General features: G+C 31.3%; 1 protein-coding gene across 1 annotated transcript in view; it reads left to right on the forward strand.

The window, feature by feature from the left end:
* Tsp5D (Tetraspanin 5D) overlaps positions 1-12742 on the forward strand; it is a 42905-nt gene extending 30163 nt beyond the window's left edge. The window contains exons 4-7 of the mRNA XM_088264515.1: positions 7434-7610; positions 8330-8566; positions 10527-10680; positions 11989-12742. Coding sequence (XP_088120641.1) covers positions 7434-7610; positions 8330-8566; positions 10527-10619 — 507 coding nt within the window. The 3' untranslated portion in view covers positions 10620-10680; positions 11989-12742. The remainder of the gene's footprint in view (positions 1-7433; positions 7611-8329; positions 8567-10526; positions 10681-11988) is intronic.
* The last annotated feature ends 185 nt before the right edge of the window (positions 12743-12927 follow it).

Here is a 12927-nt window from a genome sequence, read left to right on the forward strand (position 1 = left end):
GAACAATATCTCATTGGATATTGACCTGTTCCAAGTGTCTGAAGGAGTTTTCCGAAGCGGGGATTCTTCTACACCTTTAGCAGTAGTATTCTTGCTTATTTTCGATTTTAATGTATAGGCACGCTTTAAATTTTAAGTTTGTAATGTGTAGGTTAGTTATAAATAAATAAATAGAATTTTATTTAATTAAAATATCTAATCACGTCAAGTTTCCCAAATCAATAGGTTTCAATTTTTATTTTATTTAAGTTTTCCTTGGTAAATACTACTATTTCTTAAAATGTATAGTGACACGTGTTTCGATGCCTTTTTCGAATCATATTCAAACACTAAACAGTCGACAATGCACCGAAATACGTGATTTTAAGAAATAGTGGTATTTACCAAGTAAAACTTTAATATAAAATGGATAGATATTACCACAAAGTGACTGCTGAATCAATTAATGAAAAGCCGTAATTTATACTGAAAAGATATTTGTTAACAACATTTTATTAACAGCATTTTGAGTGTATCCAAATACTTGTTCACAAATGTGGATTATCTCCAATTACTATTACTTGACATCTCGACAAAGATGAAGAAGAAAATAAAAATCTGGGCTTACGACCGTCATAGGCTGGTTTACGAGTAACATCACTGTACACACATGTAACATTCACCAATTCTACCCATGATTGACAACCACACTACTCAAATTCTTGAAACTTCTAGATATATTGACCAAACTTGAAACCCAGTGTGCGAAGTTCATTAGAGATCACTTGTGTAAAGTGATCACTTAAACCAGCCTATGATGGTCGTAAGCCCCGTAAATGCCCAGACTTCCATTTTCTTCTTCATTTTTGTTGAGATGTCGAAAATAATGTACAAAATTTTTATGAAACTATTTTTTATACTATGACGCGATGAACACGCCTAGAAAAAAATTTATATTAAATTATACGAAAAGTGATTTAAATAATTCGCTTCTACATTTTATGTTTATGGCTCATAATAATATATTAAAGGTACATGTAATAATGGTTATCCGTTATAATAATATCTATTAGTACCTTGATTCGTTACTGCCCTAGGCATTTTTGTAAATAAATTGGTTTTAAAAGAAAGTTAAATATGATGACAATCAGAGGCGTTGCATTCTATAATATATAGGCAGAAGAGCAGTGCCTACCCTGGATTACTCGCGTTCCATATAGAAACACAACCACCTTATATCTTATTTTTATTTATTCATTTGTTGGAAAACTATCAGAATATTTACAAAAATACCAAAATATAATAAAATAAAAAAATAAAATTCCAAATACAAGTTTTCACTTAAAAGTTATCTTTAAATAAAAATAAACTGTCATGTACATTCGTATTGCTATATAATATTGTAACTTATATTTCTTTATCAGATAATCAAATAATCAAATAGATCCTCACCCAACCCTACTGCCTACCTTGATTAAAAACTTTGAACACGCCACTGAAGACAATATGCAGTACAGTCAAATCAAGCAACTATTTCTGTGGAACATTGTAATGTATTGATGGCCTGTGGCTCAGTTTGATTTAAAATGTCAACATAACTGCTAAGTGGAGAAAACCTAGATTTTTGAACAAGTCGCTCACTCCTTTCAAGAACCTCATAAATCAAACATCGTCAATTTTCAGTTGTGCATGTTTTTGGAATGCCCATAAAATGTACTATAACCCAGCAAGAGGCATATTTTTAACTTAATATTTATCCGCTACAGGGCATAAAGTGTTGTTTTTGCATTTTGAAGAAAAGGTATTGTTTAATTATTTTTTAATAAACTAAATAATTTTCCAATGGAGAAAAAACCTTCAGGTTTTTCCTAAAAAGATTTGTTGCACAGTAAAAAGTTCAATAAGTGGCTTTATATTTTTTAAATTTTTTTTTAAAACAAGGTATCTTATTTTTAAACTTTAAAAACGTTCTCTTGAGAAATCAAGATTTTTGATTTATGACGTTCTTGTAAAAAGTGAGCGAAGTATTTGGACACACTCTCAATGTCGTGAATAAAAATAACTGGTGAAATTACTGGTATAAGCTACATAAAAAAAGTGAAAATCATGTTTTCAGGCGTTTTTCAGTATTTATAAAAGTTCGGAGCTCGGATCTTGGATACAAATAAAAAGGTCTCTTCTAAATAGAAGCTTTTCTCAATCTAATAAGTAAAACATGGCTGTTGTAAACTCATTTGTACTATATCATGAAATTTAACCTTAATTTGAGTCATAGGCTGGTTTAAGTGGATCACTTTATACACGTGTAACATTCTCCTATTCTACCCATGCTTGAAAACCACACTACTCAAATTCTTGAAACTTCTAGATATATTGATGAGACTCGAAACATAGTATGTGAGAGTTCACTAGACAAATCTATGGTGGGATGAGAAAAGTTTGTAAACTCTCGCATACAGTATTACGAATTTAATCAATATATACATATTTGATCAATATATTATATCTACAAATTTAAAAATTTTGAGTTGTGTGGTTGTCAATTATGGGTAGAATGGTGAATGTTGCACCTGTGTAAAGTGATCACTTAACCACCTTTTGTTTGATAGGTTGAAGGCCCTGTAAATACCCAGACTTCATATTCTTCTTCGTCTATGTTGAAATGTAATAATTTCTTTGTTTGGTACTGTTTTTCTAAGTCGACCAATTATAGTAAATGAATGTAAGTGCATTTCGTGCAATGTTCTCGGCAGGTAGGTACCTTTCCGCACTTTCTCGCTGGGAAAGTGTTTTGCAGAAATCGCTGTTCTACTAATAAAAGGTCATAAAACGGTTTAATTCATTTTCGATCCCATAAGACTGCTGACCGCTTACTTTTGTAAGAATTATATTTGTGTTGTTATTTTTTATTTTATTATTTATTTCAAAACATATTACATACATAAGTCATATATGTATATGGTACATATAATATTCCCGATGAGTAATTTCTATTTCTCATTTTGGGTCATGGGATTAAGGTTTACAAAACTGGAACACAAATAAGAAAGTTACAAAAAAGATTTAAAAAAAATTAAGCCAAACTACTACATGGCAAAATATAAAACAATAAACAGGTATAATAAATAGGCAAATAAAAAAGGTAAAAAGCATATTTAAAATGTTTAAAAGAAAAAAAATGAGAAAATATAACTGAGAATACAAATGAAATGCAAATCGCTCACTCCTTTCAACAACGTCATATGTCAAAAATCGTCGATTTTCAGTTGCGCATGTTTTCGGAATGCCCAGAAAATGTACTTATCCCAGCAAAAGCATAATATTTTTAACTGAATATTTACCCGCTACAGGGCAGAAAGTGTTGTTTTTGCATTTTGAAGAAAAGGTATTGTTTTATTATTTTTTTTAAACATACTAAATATTTTTCAAATGTAGAAAACACATTCAGGTTTAACCTCAAAAGATCTGTTGCACAGTAAAAAGTTCAATAAGTGGCTTGATATTTATTTTTAATACATTTCATTATATGTTTAAACTTTAAAAACGATCTCCTGAAAAATCTAGTTTTTTTTATATATGACGTTGTTGAAAGGAGTGAGCGAAATGAGAAAATATGAAACACATAAGGCAAGAAGCATGTTTAAAAGAAACAAATGAGAAAATATAACTGAGAATGCAAATGAAATACAAATGAGATAATATTAAAAAAGATATAAGGTAAGAAGCATATTTAAAAGAAACAGTTGAGAAAATATATCTGATATTTCTGTTTATTCATTCATTCGAACCCTTATCCGCACACCCAATGCATCAAAATACGTGTCACAATAGATTTTAAGAAATAGCGGTATTTACTAAGTAAAACTAAAATTAAAAATTAACTATTTCACTATTAGAATGTTAGAAATAATGAAGGCAAAATACTAAAATTATCATTGTAATTAATGAATGGTATTTTTTGGTCTCATGAAGCGATTGCGATGGTTTTGTACTCCAATTTCTCATAGTTGGTTCTCACCATTGAACCAGTTTTTCGATAGATTGTGAACCAGTTACGACATCCAGTGTGATAAGTTAATTATCTTTAAATACTATCCTTTTGTTCACATTTACAAGTATACGGTGTCACTCAACTATAGGGTGTTAAGGGTGTAGGTACTTACAAAATATACGAAGTCAGTACGCGACTGGCTGCTTGAGAAGCCGCATATGTTATCTGCGCACAGTTTTTTTTTGGTGTAAATTATACATATATTTCTTGCAATTTGGCAAATAAATATTATTTATATATATGACTGCTTTTTCTTTCTTTTCGAAAAAAAGCTTGTTTTTTCATATACAAAAACGATGTTAGCAAAAAATGCAATTACTTTGAATATTACCTGGGTTTAAAGAAAATTAAGTTGCAGGCTGTTGATTATCCCACATTAAAATATTCTTTTAAATAGGTACCTACTTTGTTTGAGACACTTTCAAAGTTACAATTCTGTCTTTGCAAACAATCTTTGCTTCTTCCATATAATTATTGCACTCGACGATTATTCTCCGACTCCTGACCGGATTACTTTCAAGAATTTTGAATAACTGATCCCGCCAAGTTTTCCTCGGCCTTCTTCTGTTCTTTTTTCCAAATACAAAACTTCGCCATTTAGTTATTATATTTTTTAATATAGTGCTAGATCGCTAATCCGAATGCTACGTTATCCGAAAGGTGCTGTAATCCGAACGTAAAAGCTTTAAATCTAGCCATCAATTAGGCTGAAGAATTCATCTAGATCACCGAGGAATTGATGGTTTTAAAACGAATGCGTTATTAAATACACTAGTTAGTTTTTTGGTCCAAAAGAAAATATCTGTAACTGATTACGTATTAATCAGTGTTGATAAAGAAGCGGTTAGCTTCGAAACCGGTAGACATTATAATTAAGTTATAATAAAATATTTATAGTGATTTTAAAACAAAGTTATATTTTAATTATAAAATGGACAATCACAAAGTTAGTGCTTCTACTATAAATTATAGAAAATATCTGATTTCATTAATTGATTTAGCTGTCACTTTGTGGTAATATCTATCCAGATTTTAATTACTTGGTAAATACCACATTTTCTTAAAACCTATTGTGAAACATGTTTCAATGCATTCCGCATATTTTTCAAACACTGTATGTGAAAATGATGCAATGAATGCATCGAAACACGTGTATTTACCGAGTAAAACTTAAATTAATAATGAAAATACATATCTGATTTTATCAAGCTAAAATAAATTTTGTATACATATTTACAAATTATTCATTAAGTACCTAAAAAATGTAAAATAAATACTTTTTTCATGAAAGTACTTTTTTATGAATACTTTCGTGAAAATATTCTTATAATTTTTTGTGAAAGTTTATTTTTATCTTTTTATTTTACTTTTTTTTCTTAATAATCTTACTTTTTCTCAGTAATCTGAACGATTCCCTAATCCGAACGACCACCAGCATGATTTACTGTCAGATTAGCGAGCTGGCACTATATTTTTAAAATTCTACACCTTAGTGACACCGTGTATAAATCATGTTTCATTTTCCTAGTAGGTGTTTTATATTTCTGTAGTTATTTTTTGTACAAATTAATTTTAAAAGCACGCGAGTAACTAGCCGTGTGGAGTACTGATTGGCACGAATTCGTGCAGATTATTGGTGTACTTTCTCTAGTTTTTTTAAATAAATTTATCTATTAAGTGCCTACTATGTACTCATTATTTATTGACAGGTTAATTTCAACATAAATTCTATTCAACGAAAAAAAATTAAATTATTCCTAACATTTCACTCACGATTTATATCCGTGTTTTCATATAAAAATGTATATCTATAAGTATTTTTTTCCTTTTAAAAAGAAATTTTTCTATTCATTGGACCCCACAACTATTCTTCAACAATATTTTTTAACTTTGTGGAATAAAATTCACTAATTTCTAACCCTTATCCGCACCCCAATGGTGCATAGGGCACTGCATTATATAAACACAGGAAGGAAAGGTGATCAGCCCTCCGCTTCAGGTACCAGTCCAGGGTATTATTGAATAAATATTAGAGTGAAAAAATCACTTATGTTTATTTGACCCCCCCTGGGAACGAACCCGGGACGTCTAGAACGGTAGCCGAGCGTGCTGACCACTACTCTACGGAGGCGGACATAAAATGAAGTTTAAAAATAAAAATAAAACATTAAACATTTTTTGACATCTCAACATAAATGAAGAAGAAAATGGAAGTTTAAGCATTTACGGGGCTTTCGACCGTCATATGCTGCTTTAAGTGATCACCTTACACACGTGTAACATTCACCAATTCTACCCATTATTGACAACCACACTATTCAATTTCTTGGAACTTCTATATATTATATATTTTTGAAATTCTTAAAATATTGCTTGAATTTACTAAAATTTCACTAGAGACATCTCGGCTGTCCAAATTTAAAACACAGTAAGGGACATTTTTTGTAGTACTTTTTTTTTTTGCATTTTCGGACTAAGTAGAGTCTACTTAGTCCATAAATGCAAAAAAAACGTACTACAAAAATTTCCCTTACCGTGTTTTAAATTTGGACAGCCGATCTATGGTGAGATGAAATAAGCTTTTTATTGAGCAGAAACTCTTTCTTTTGTATATGAGGTCCGAATCCTGGATTATAGAAAACATCCTTTTTTCAAGAGCTAAATTCTCATTATTTAAATATTAATATATTGTATTTTATGAATTAATTTTTAAACCAAACACAGATTTGAGTCTACTAAGTTGTATTTTATTAAAAAAAACATGGAAATTAATATTGTGACAATTGTTTCGCCTAGTTACGGCATTTTCCAACGAATGTTCGTTTGAAAATGCCGAAATTCATTTGGAAATGCCATAACTAGGCGAAACAATTCGTTCACTCCTTTCAAGAACGTCATAAATCAAAAATCGTCAATTTTCAATTGTGCATGTTTTCGGAATGCCCAGAAAATGTACTATATCCCAGCAAAAGAGGCGAATTTTTATCTTAATATTTACCTGCTACAGGGCAGAAAATGTTTTTGCATTTTGAAGAAAAGGTATTGTTTAATTATTTTTTTAAATATACTTCATATTTTTCAAATGGAGAAAAAACCTTCAGATTTTACCTAAAAATATCTGTTGCACAGTAAAAAGTTCAATAAGTGGCTTGATATTTATTTTTAATACATTGTGTTATATCTTTAAAATTTAAAAACGTTCTTTTTATATTTATGACGTTCTTGAAAGGCGTGAGCGAATTGTCACAATATTCATTTTTATCTGATTTTTTTTATTAATAAAATATAACTAAGTAGACTCAAAAAAACTGTATTTGATTTAAAAATTCATTCATAAATTAAAATGGAGTTCTACAAATTAAACGCCGAATCAATAAATAAATTAATATATTGTTTTGTTCAGTATTTCAGTCTCGTGGTAGTGTTGCTGTGTGGCGAGTTTATCAGCGCTTCCCTGGTGTTCGTGTTCCGGGACTCGGTGGGATTCCAGATGAAGAAGCAACTCCTGAAGGGAATCGAGGACCACTACAACACAACGGACAACAACTTGGTTCCCATTTGGGATCACATACAAAATGAGGTAAGTTCTAACATTTTGGCAAGGCAATCTTTATATTGTATTTCTTAACAATAACTAGTTATAGACAAATGTGGATACAAATGCGTCATTTTTCAATTAATAGTTTTTTTTAACCCTTTCCACTCCATTTTTTCTCATAACTGATCAGCTACTCTGATAAAAAATGCGACGTTTTTCTACCATTAAAATAAATATTTTGGTTCCCTAATTGTCCGCCTCCGTAGTGTAATGGTCAGCACGCTCAGCTACGGAGTCGGAATAATTGGCGGGTAAATATGAGGAGATCCGCGGATATAGAAGAGGCGAAGAGTATTTGCAAATACAAATTGGTGTGGCATTCTATTCTCTTTGCCTATCCCTGCAAGGAAGCGGCGTGATGGTAGTACCCACCACTTACAAATCTTGATTGCCTGTGCTCAGTTAAACAGGCTCACAGTTTTAATAATAAGCTTTTTTCTTCTTTGGTGTACCTCTAAAATTTCTTGATTTGGCAGGTGTACTTTGAACAGCGGAACACTGATCTAGAGTATCATTGGATTTGTGACGTCAGCATTTATTGACATTTTTATTTTTTATTTTAAGGCACTATCCGGTTGGTGGTATAGTAATATAACACTCTCCCTTGTCATCCATCGTTCACTTTGTGTAAAACATCTTGAGAATCTACGTGAACGTTGAAAGATAAGGAGAGACTTGAATGGCCGTCCTTGCTTTGGCAGCTCCGGTGCTGCGGCGTGCAGAGCCACGAGGACTGGTACCAGATCGGCGCGTGGCCGCTGGAGCGGCGCGTGCCCGAGTCGTGCTGCCGCGCGGAGGGTGAGGCGCGCGCGGGCTGCGGGGCGCGCGGGGAGCCGCGCCTTTGGTGGCCCGAGGGCTGCGCCGCGCGCCTGCAGCTCTGGATGGCCGAGCGCCTGCACCTGGCCGCCGTCGTGGGCTTCCTGGTCGCCTTCATACAGGTAGATAATACCATACAGGTCTGTCAGGATGTGACTCAGTTGGTACTTGCTGCGAGCTGCGTAATATGATTTCTACACAAATATGAAATGGGGTCTTTTTGTACCCCCCTTCTGATTACGTGTAATTTTAAAATACTGTTGTGATTCCCGTACTGATCTGTCAGAAAACATAGATAGATCTGGGAATGCAATGGGACAGCCATCGATTTCCCATACTGGTCTGTCTGTATGTACAGCTCTGTCAAGAAGCCTAGATGCTTCTGAATCAAAATTGGGAATGCGGTATAACAGTTTTCAATATGTCCCTATGACTCAGTTGGTACTTGCTGCGTGCTGCGTAATATGATTTCCACACAAATATGAAATGGGGTCTTTTTGTACCCCCCTTCTGATTACGTGTAATTTTAATATACTGTTGTGATTCCCGTACTGATCTCTCAGAAAACCTAGATACTTCTGTATCAGATCTGGAAATGCGATGGGACAGCCATCGATTTCCCATACTGGTCTGTCTGTATGTACAGCTCAGTCAAGAAGCCTAGATGCTTCTGGATCAAAATTGGGAATGTGGTAGAAAAGTTTTTCTGCCTCTCCCTATGACTCAGTTGGCGGCGAGCTGCGTAATATGATTTCCATACAAATATGAAATGGGGTCTTTTAGTACCCCTTGAATTTATTTAGATTGACAGTGAAAGGAGCTATAAAATATAACCTCACAGTAAAATCGGGATACAATTTTATTTCACATTTTCTATCTAATCTTCGCAACTTTGTTCATAGAACAAACACAAAAACAATGATTTGCAAGAGAGGGTTTGTCAGGAAGCCTAGATGCTTCTGTATCAGAGCTAGGAATGCAGTGGGACAGCTTTCAATATATCCCTATGGCTCAGTTAACAGTTTGTGATGGATGACCACAAATAATGTGGTACTAGCCGATTTCTTTTAAAGCGCCATCTGTTGCATTTTAAAAATATATAAAGATGGCAGCATACATTTCCAAAGTATACTGCCATCTATTGATAAAAAATACATTCTTTAAATAAACTGTTTATTGTTTTAATTTTTTTGTTGTTATGTTTCTTTTTGTTTTCATTGCATTTTAAATAATGTTTGAAATTCAGAGGTTTTCACTTTATTAACCTCAAAGTTTGTAATAAAGATATATAAACAAATAAATAAATTTCGACAAACATCACAACCTTGGCATAAAATTGATAGTAATATTAATAAAGCATGACATTAGTCACAAGTGTATAATGTCTGCCCCCGTAGTGTAATGGTCAGCACGATCGGCTACCGTTCTTGAGGTCCCGGGTTCGATTCCCAGGGGGTCAGATAAATAAAAGTGATTTTTACACTCTCATATTTATTCAATATTACCCTGGACTGGTAGCTGAAGCGGAGGGCTGATCACCTTTCCTTTGTGTGTTAATGATCAAGATGACACTGGGTTTATATAATGCAGTGCCCTATGCACCATTGGGGTGCGGATAAGGGTTTAATGCGAGAATGTTGCTAGTAACAATATATATATATATATATATATATATATATATATATATATATATATATATATATATATATATATATATATATATATATATATATATATATATATATATATATATATATATATATATATATATATATATATATATATATATATATATATATATATATATATATATATATATATATATATATATATATATATATATATATATATATATATATATATAAATGAAATGTATTTGAGTTGTTAAGTACTTAGAGAAGGCTGCTTAATTCATAGATCCATTTTTATTTTACCGACAAGACACACAAGGTGGCTTGGTGAGTCTCTGCAAAAAAAAGTTCTAAATATGTATAAATTGTGATTAAAATAAACGTATACAAATAAAATTAAAAAAAAAAAACACAAAACTGGTTTTAAATAAGTTTTTTGTGTGTTTTTCAGCTGTTCGGCCTGATATCGTCTATGGTGCTATTCTGTACAGTGAGGCATAAAAGAGGGTCCCGCACATACAAGTCCTACCAACCGGCTTCCTGACTGGAAAAAGAGCCACTTGCTGAGACCTACAAGCACAAACCTTCCGAGTGAACACACTAAGGTATTGACATCTTAACATAGACAGAGAAGAATATGGAAGTCCTTCAATTTCTTTTGTCAGTTTGCTGCTCGCAACCAATTTTTATCCCTTCGGCGGCTATGTCATCGGACCATCTTTTTGAGGTATTCGGACGTCTTTCTTATTCTCTAATGGTGTTAAAATTTTAGGGGTCCATCTTGTGGACCATCTTATCTTGCAACATGTCTTGCTACGCAATCCATGATATCTGCTATTCTTGTTCTGCTCCTAATATCCTCATTTCTTGGTCTTTTAGGCTTATACCAAGCATGGATCATTCCATGGATCGCTGTGTGCATTTGAGCTTTTTCACATTTCTTAATACTTGATTTTTCAGGAGAACGTTTTTGAAGTTTAAAAATATAATACAATGTATTAAAAATAAATATCAAGCCACTTACTGAACTTTATGTTGCGCAACAGATCTTTTTAGGTATAACCTGAAGGTTTTTTCTCCATTTGAAAAATATTTAGTATATTTAAAAAAATAATTAAACAATACTTTTTCTTCAAAATGCAAAAACAACACTTTCTGCCCTGTAGCGGGTAAATATTAAGTTTAAAATATGCCGCTTTTGCCGGGATATAGACATTCCGAAAACATGCACAACTGCAAATTGACAATTTTTGATATATGACGTTGAAAGGAATGAGCGACATATCGCTTTTTATAAAGTAAATTTATAAAGTTTTTTTTGCATTTTGATATTATTGTATAATCAATATTTTTCAAATGGAAAAAAAACATTCAGGTTTTACTTAAAAAGATCTGTTGCACAGTAAAAAGTTAAATAAGTGGCTTGGATATTTATTTTTAATAAATTTTATTACATCTTAAAACTTTAAAAACGATCTCCCGAAAAATATAGTTTTTTGATATATGACGTTGTTGAAAGGAGTGAGCGATGTATGTGTACATTTATTGCTTGTAGGTTTGTATTTGCACCTGTTGATGATAACATCCGTAGTTCTCAAAACTAGTTGTGTTTACATATTAATTCAAAACTGATAACAAAATCAAAAATGAATTATATTTTTATACTAATCATAACATTATTCAACAAACTTTATGCAAAATCAGTAAATAACATACATAAAATATTGATGTTAGTATTTTTTTACCAATGTTCTAGTACTACTAAAACGTCATATGAAAATTTAACAAAACAAATATAAACTTTAGAAAAAAAAAACTCATAAACTCAAAAGTGATCTAATACAAGATTTTATTTTAATATTTAAAATATAAATAAATATAATTACTTATATTGATTATGATGTTTTTTTCAGTCACTTGGCTACAGCTGAAGATCTCCTACTGGCAAAATCGGATCAGGAAAATATCTTTTACATTCTATATTATGATAGCATTATGTGAAAATATATTGCAATATACACATTTGTTTAAAAATTAAACCAAATTTGCGGATACTCTAACATTCGTTGACTTTCTATGGAAAAATAATTATGAACCATACATATTATACTTATGTAATGAGAAAAGTTAGTATGTTGACTAGATTTACATATTTTTTATTGTAAAGTAGTGATGAAACATGTTTCTTATTGATTAAGTTTGATATACATATTATAAGCATTAATTGTACAATAAGTATTTTTAAAACACCTTTGCCATATTGCTGGAGGTGTATAATGTGAATGTTGTTAAACTTGCATTTTGTATGATGCATTTCTTTATTTTTCCTAGATGAATAAATTAAATACATTTTTATAAAATAAATGTTACATCATTCAAAGCAGTAAACCTATATTAACTCATTGATTTAAAAAATAATAATCTGGTGATATTGGAAGCAGGTTTATAAATTGTTTTTAATAAGAGTTTTATGTATACAATATTCTGATTTGTAATGTTGGGATATTATTCATAGTATCTACAAACGTACAAATGTAAATTCAAGAGTTGCTAAATAAATTTTATATATGTTTATTAAAAAAAACAATGTTGATTTTAAAAAAATCTGTCAATTGTATACTGTATAACATGTTGTGCTTTAAATAAAAGATTTATTAAAAAAAAAAACAGTAATACAGAAATCCAAAATGATAAAAAAGCATTGTAATCTGTTTGCTACATAAAAGAAACCTTTACGCGTTTTTCTAGGTTAACCATTTAAGGATTCCACTATTATCAAATGTTTAAATCTACACATAATATTTGTTAAAAAAGTAGAGGAACTGTATATTTATTTATTTTCAAATAAAATA

Source organism: Brachycentrus maculatus, unplaced genomic scaffold, assembly GCF_059751285.1.
Source record: "Brachycentrus maculatus isolate JH-2025_06_01 unplaced genomic scaffold, ASM5975128v1 h1tg000229l, whole genome shotgun sequence".
Taxonomy (NCBI): domain Eukaryota; kingdom Metazoa; phylum Arthropoda; class Insecta; order Trichoptera; family Brachycentridae; genus Brachycentrus; species Brachycentrus maculatus.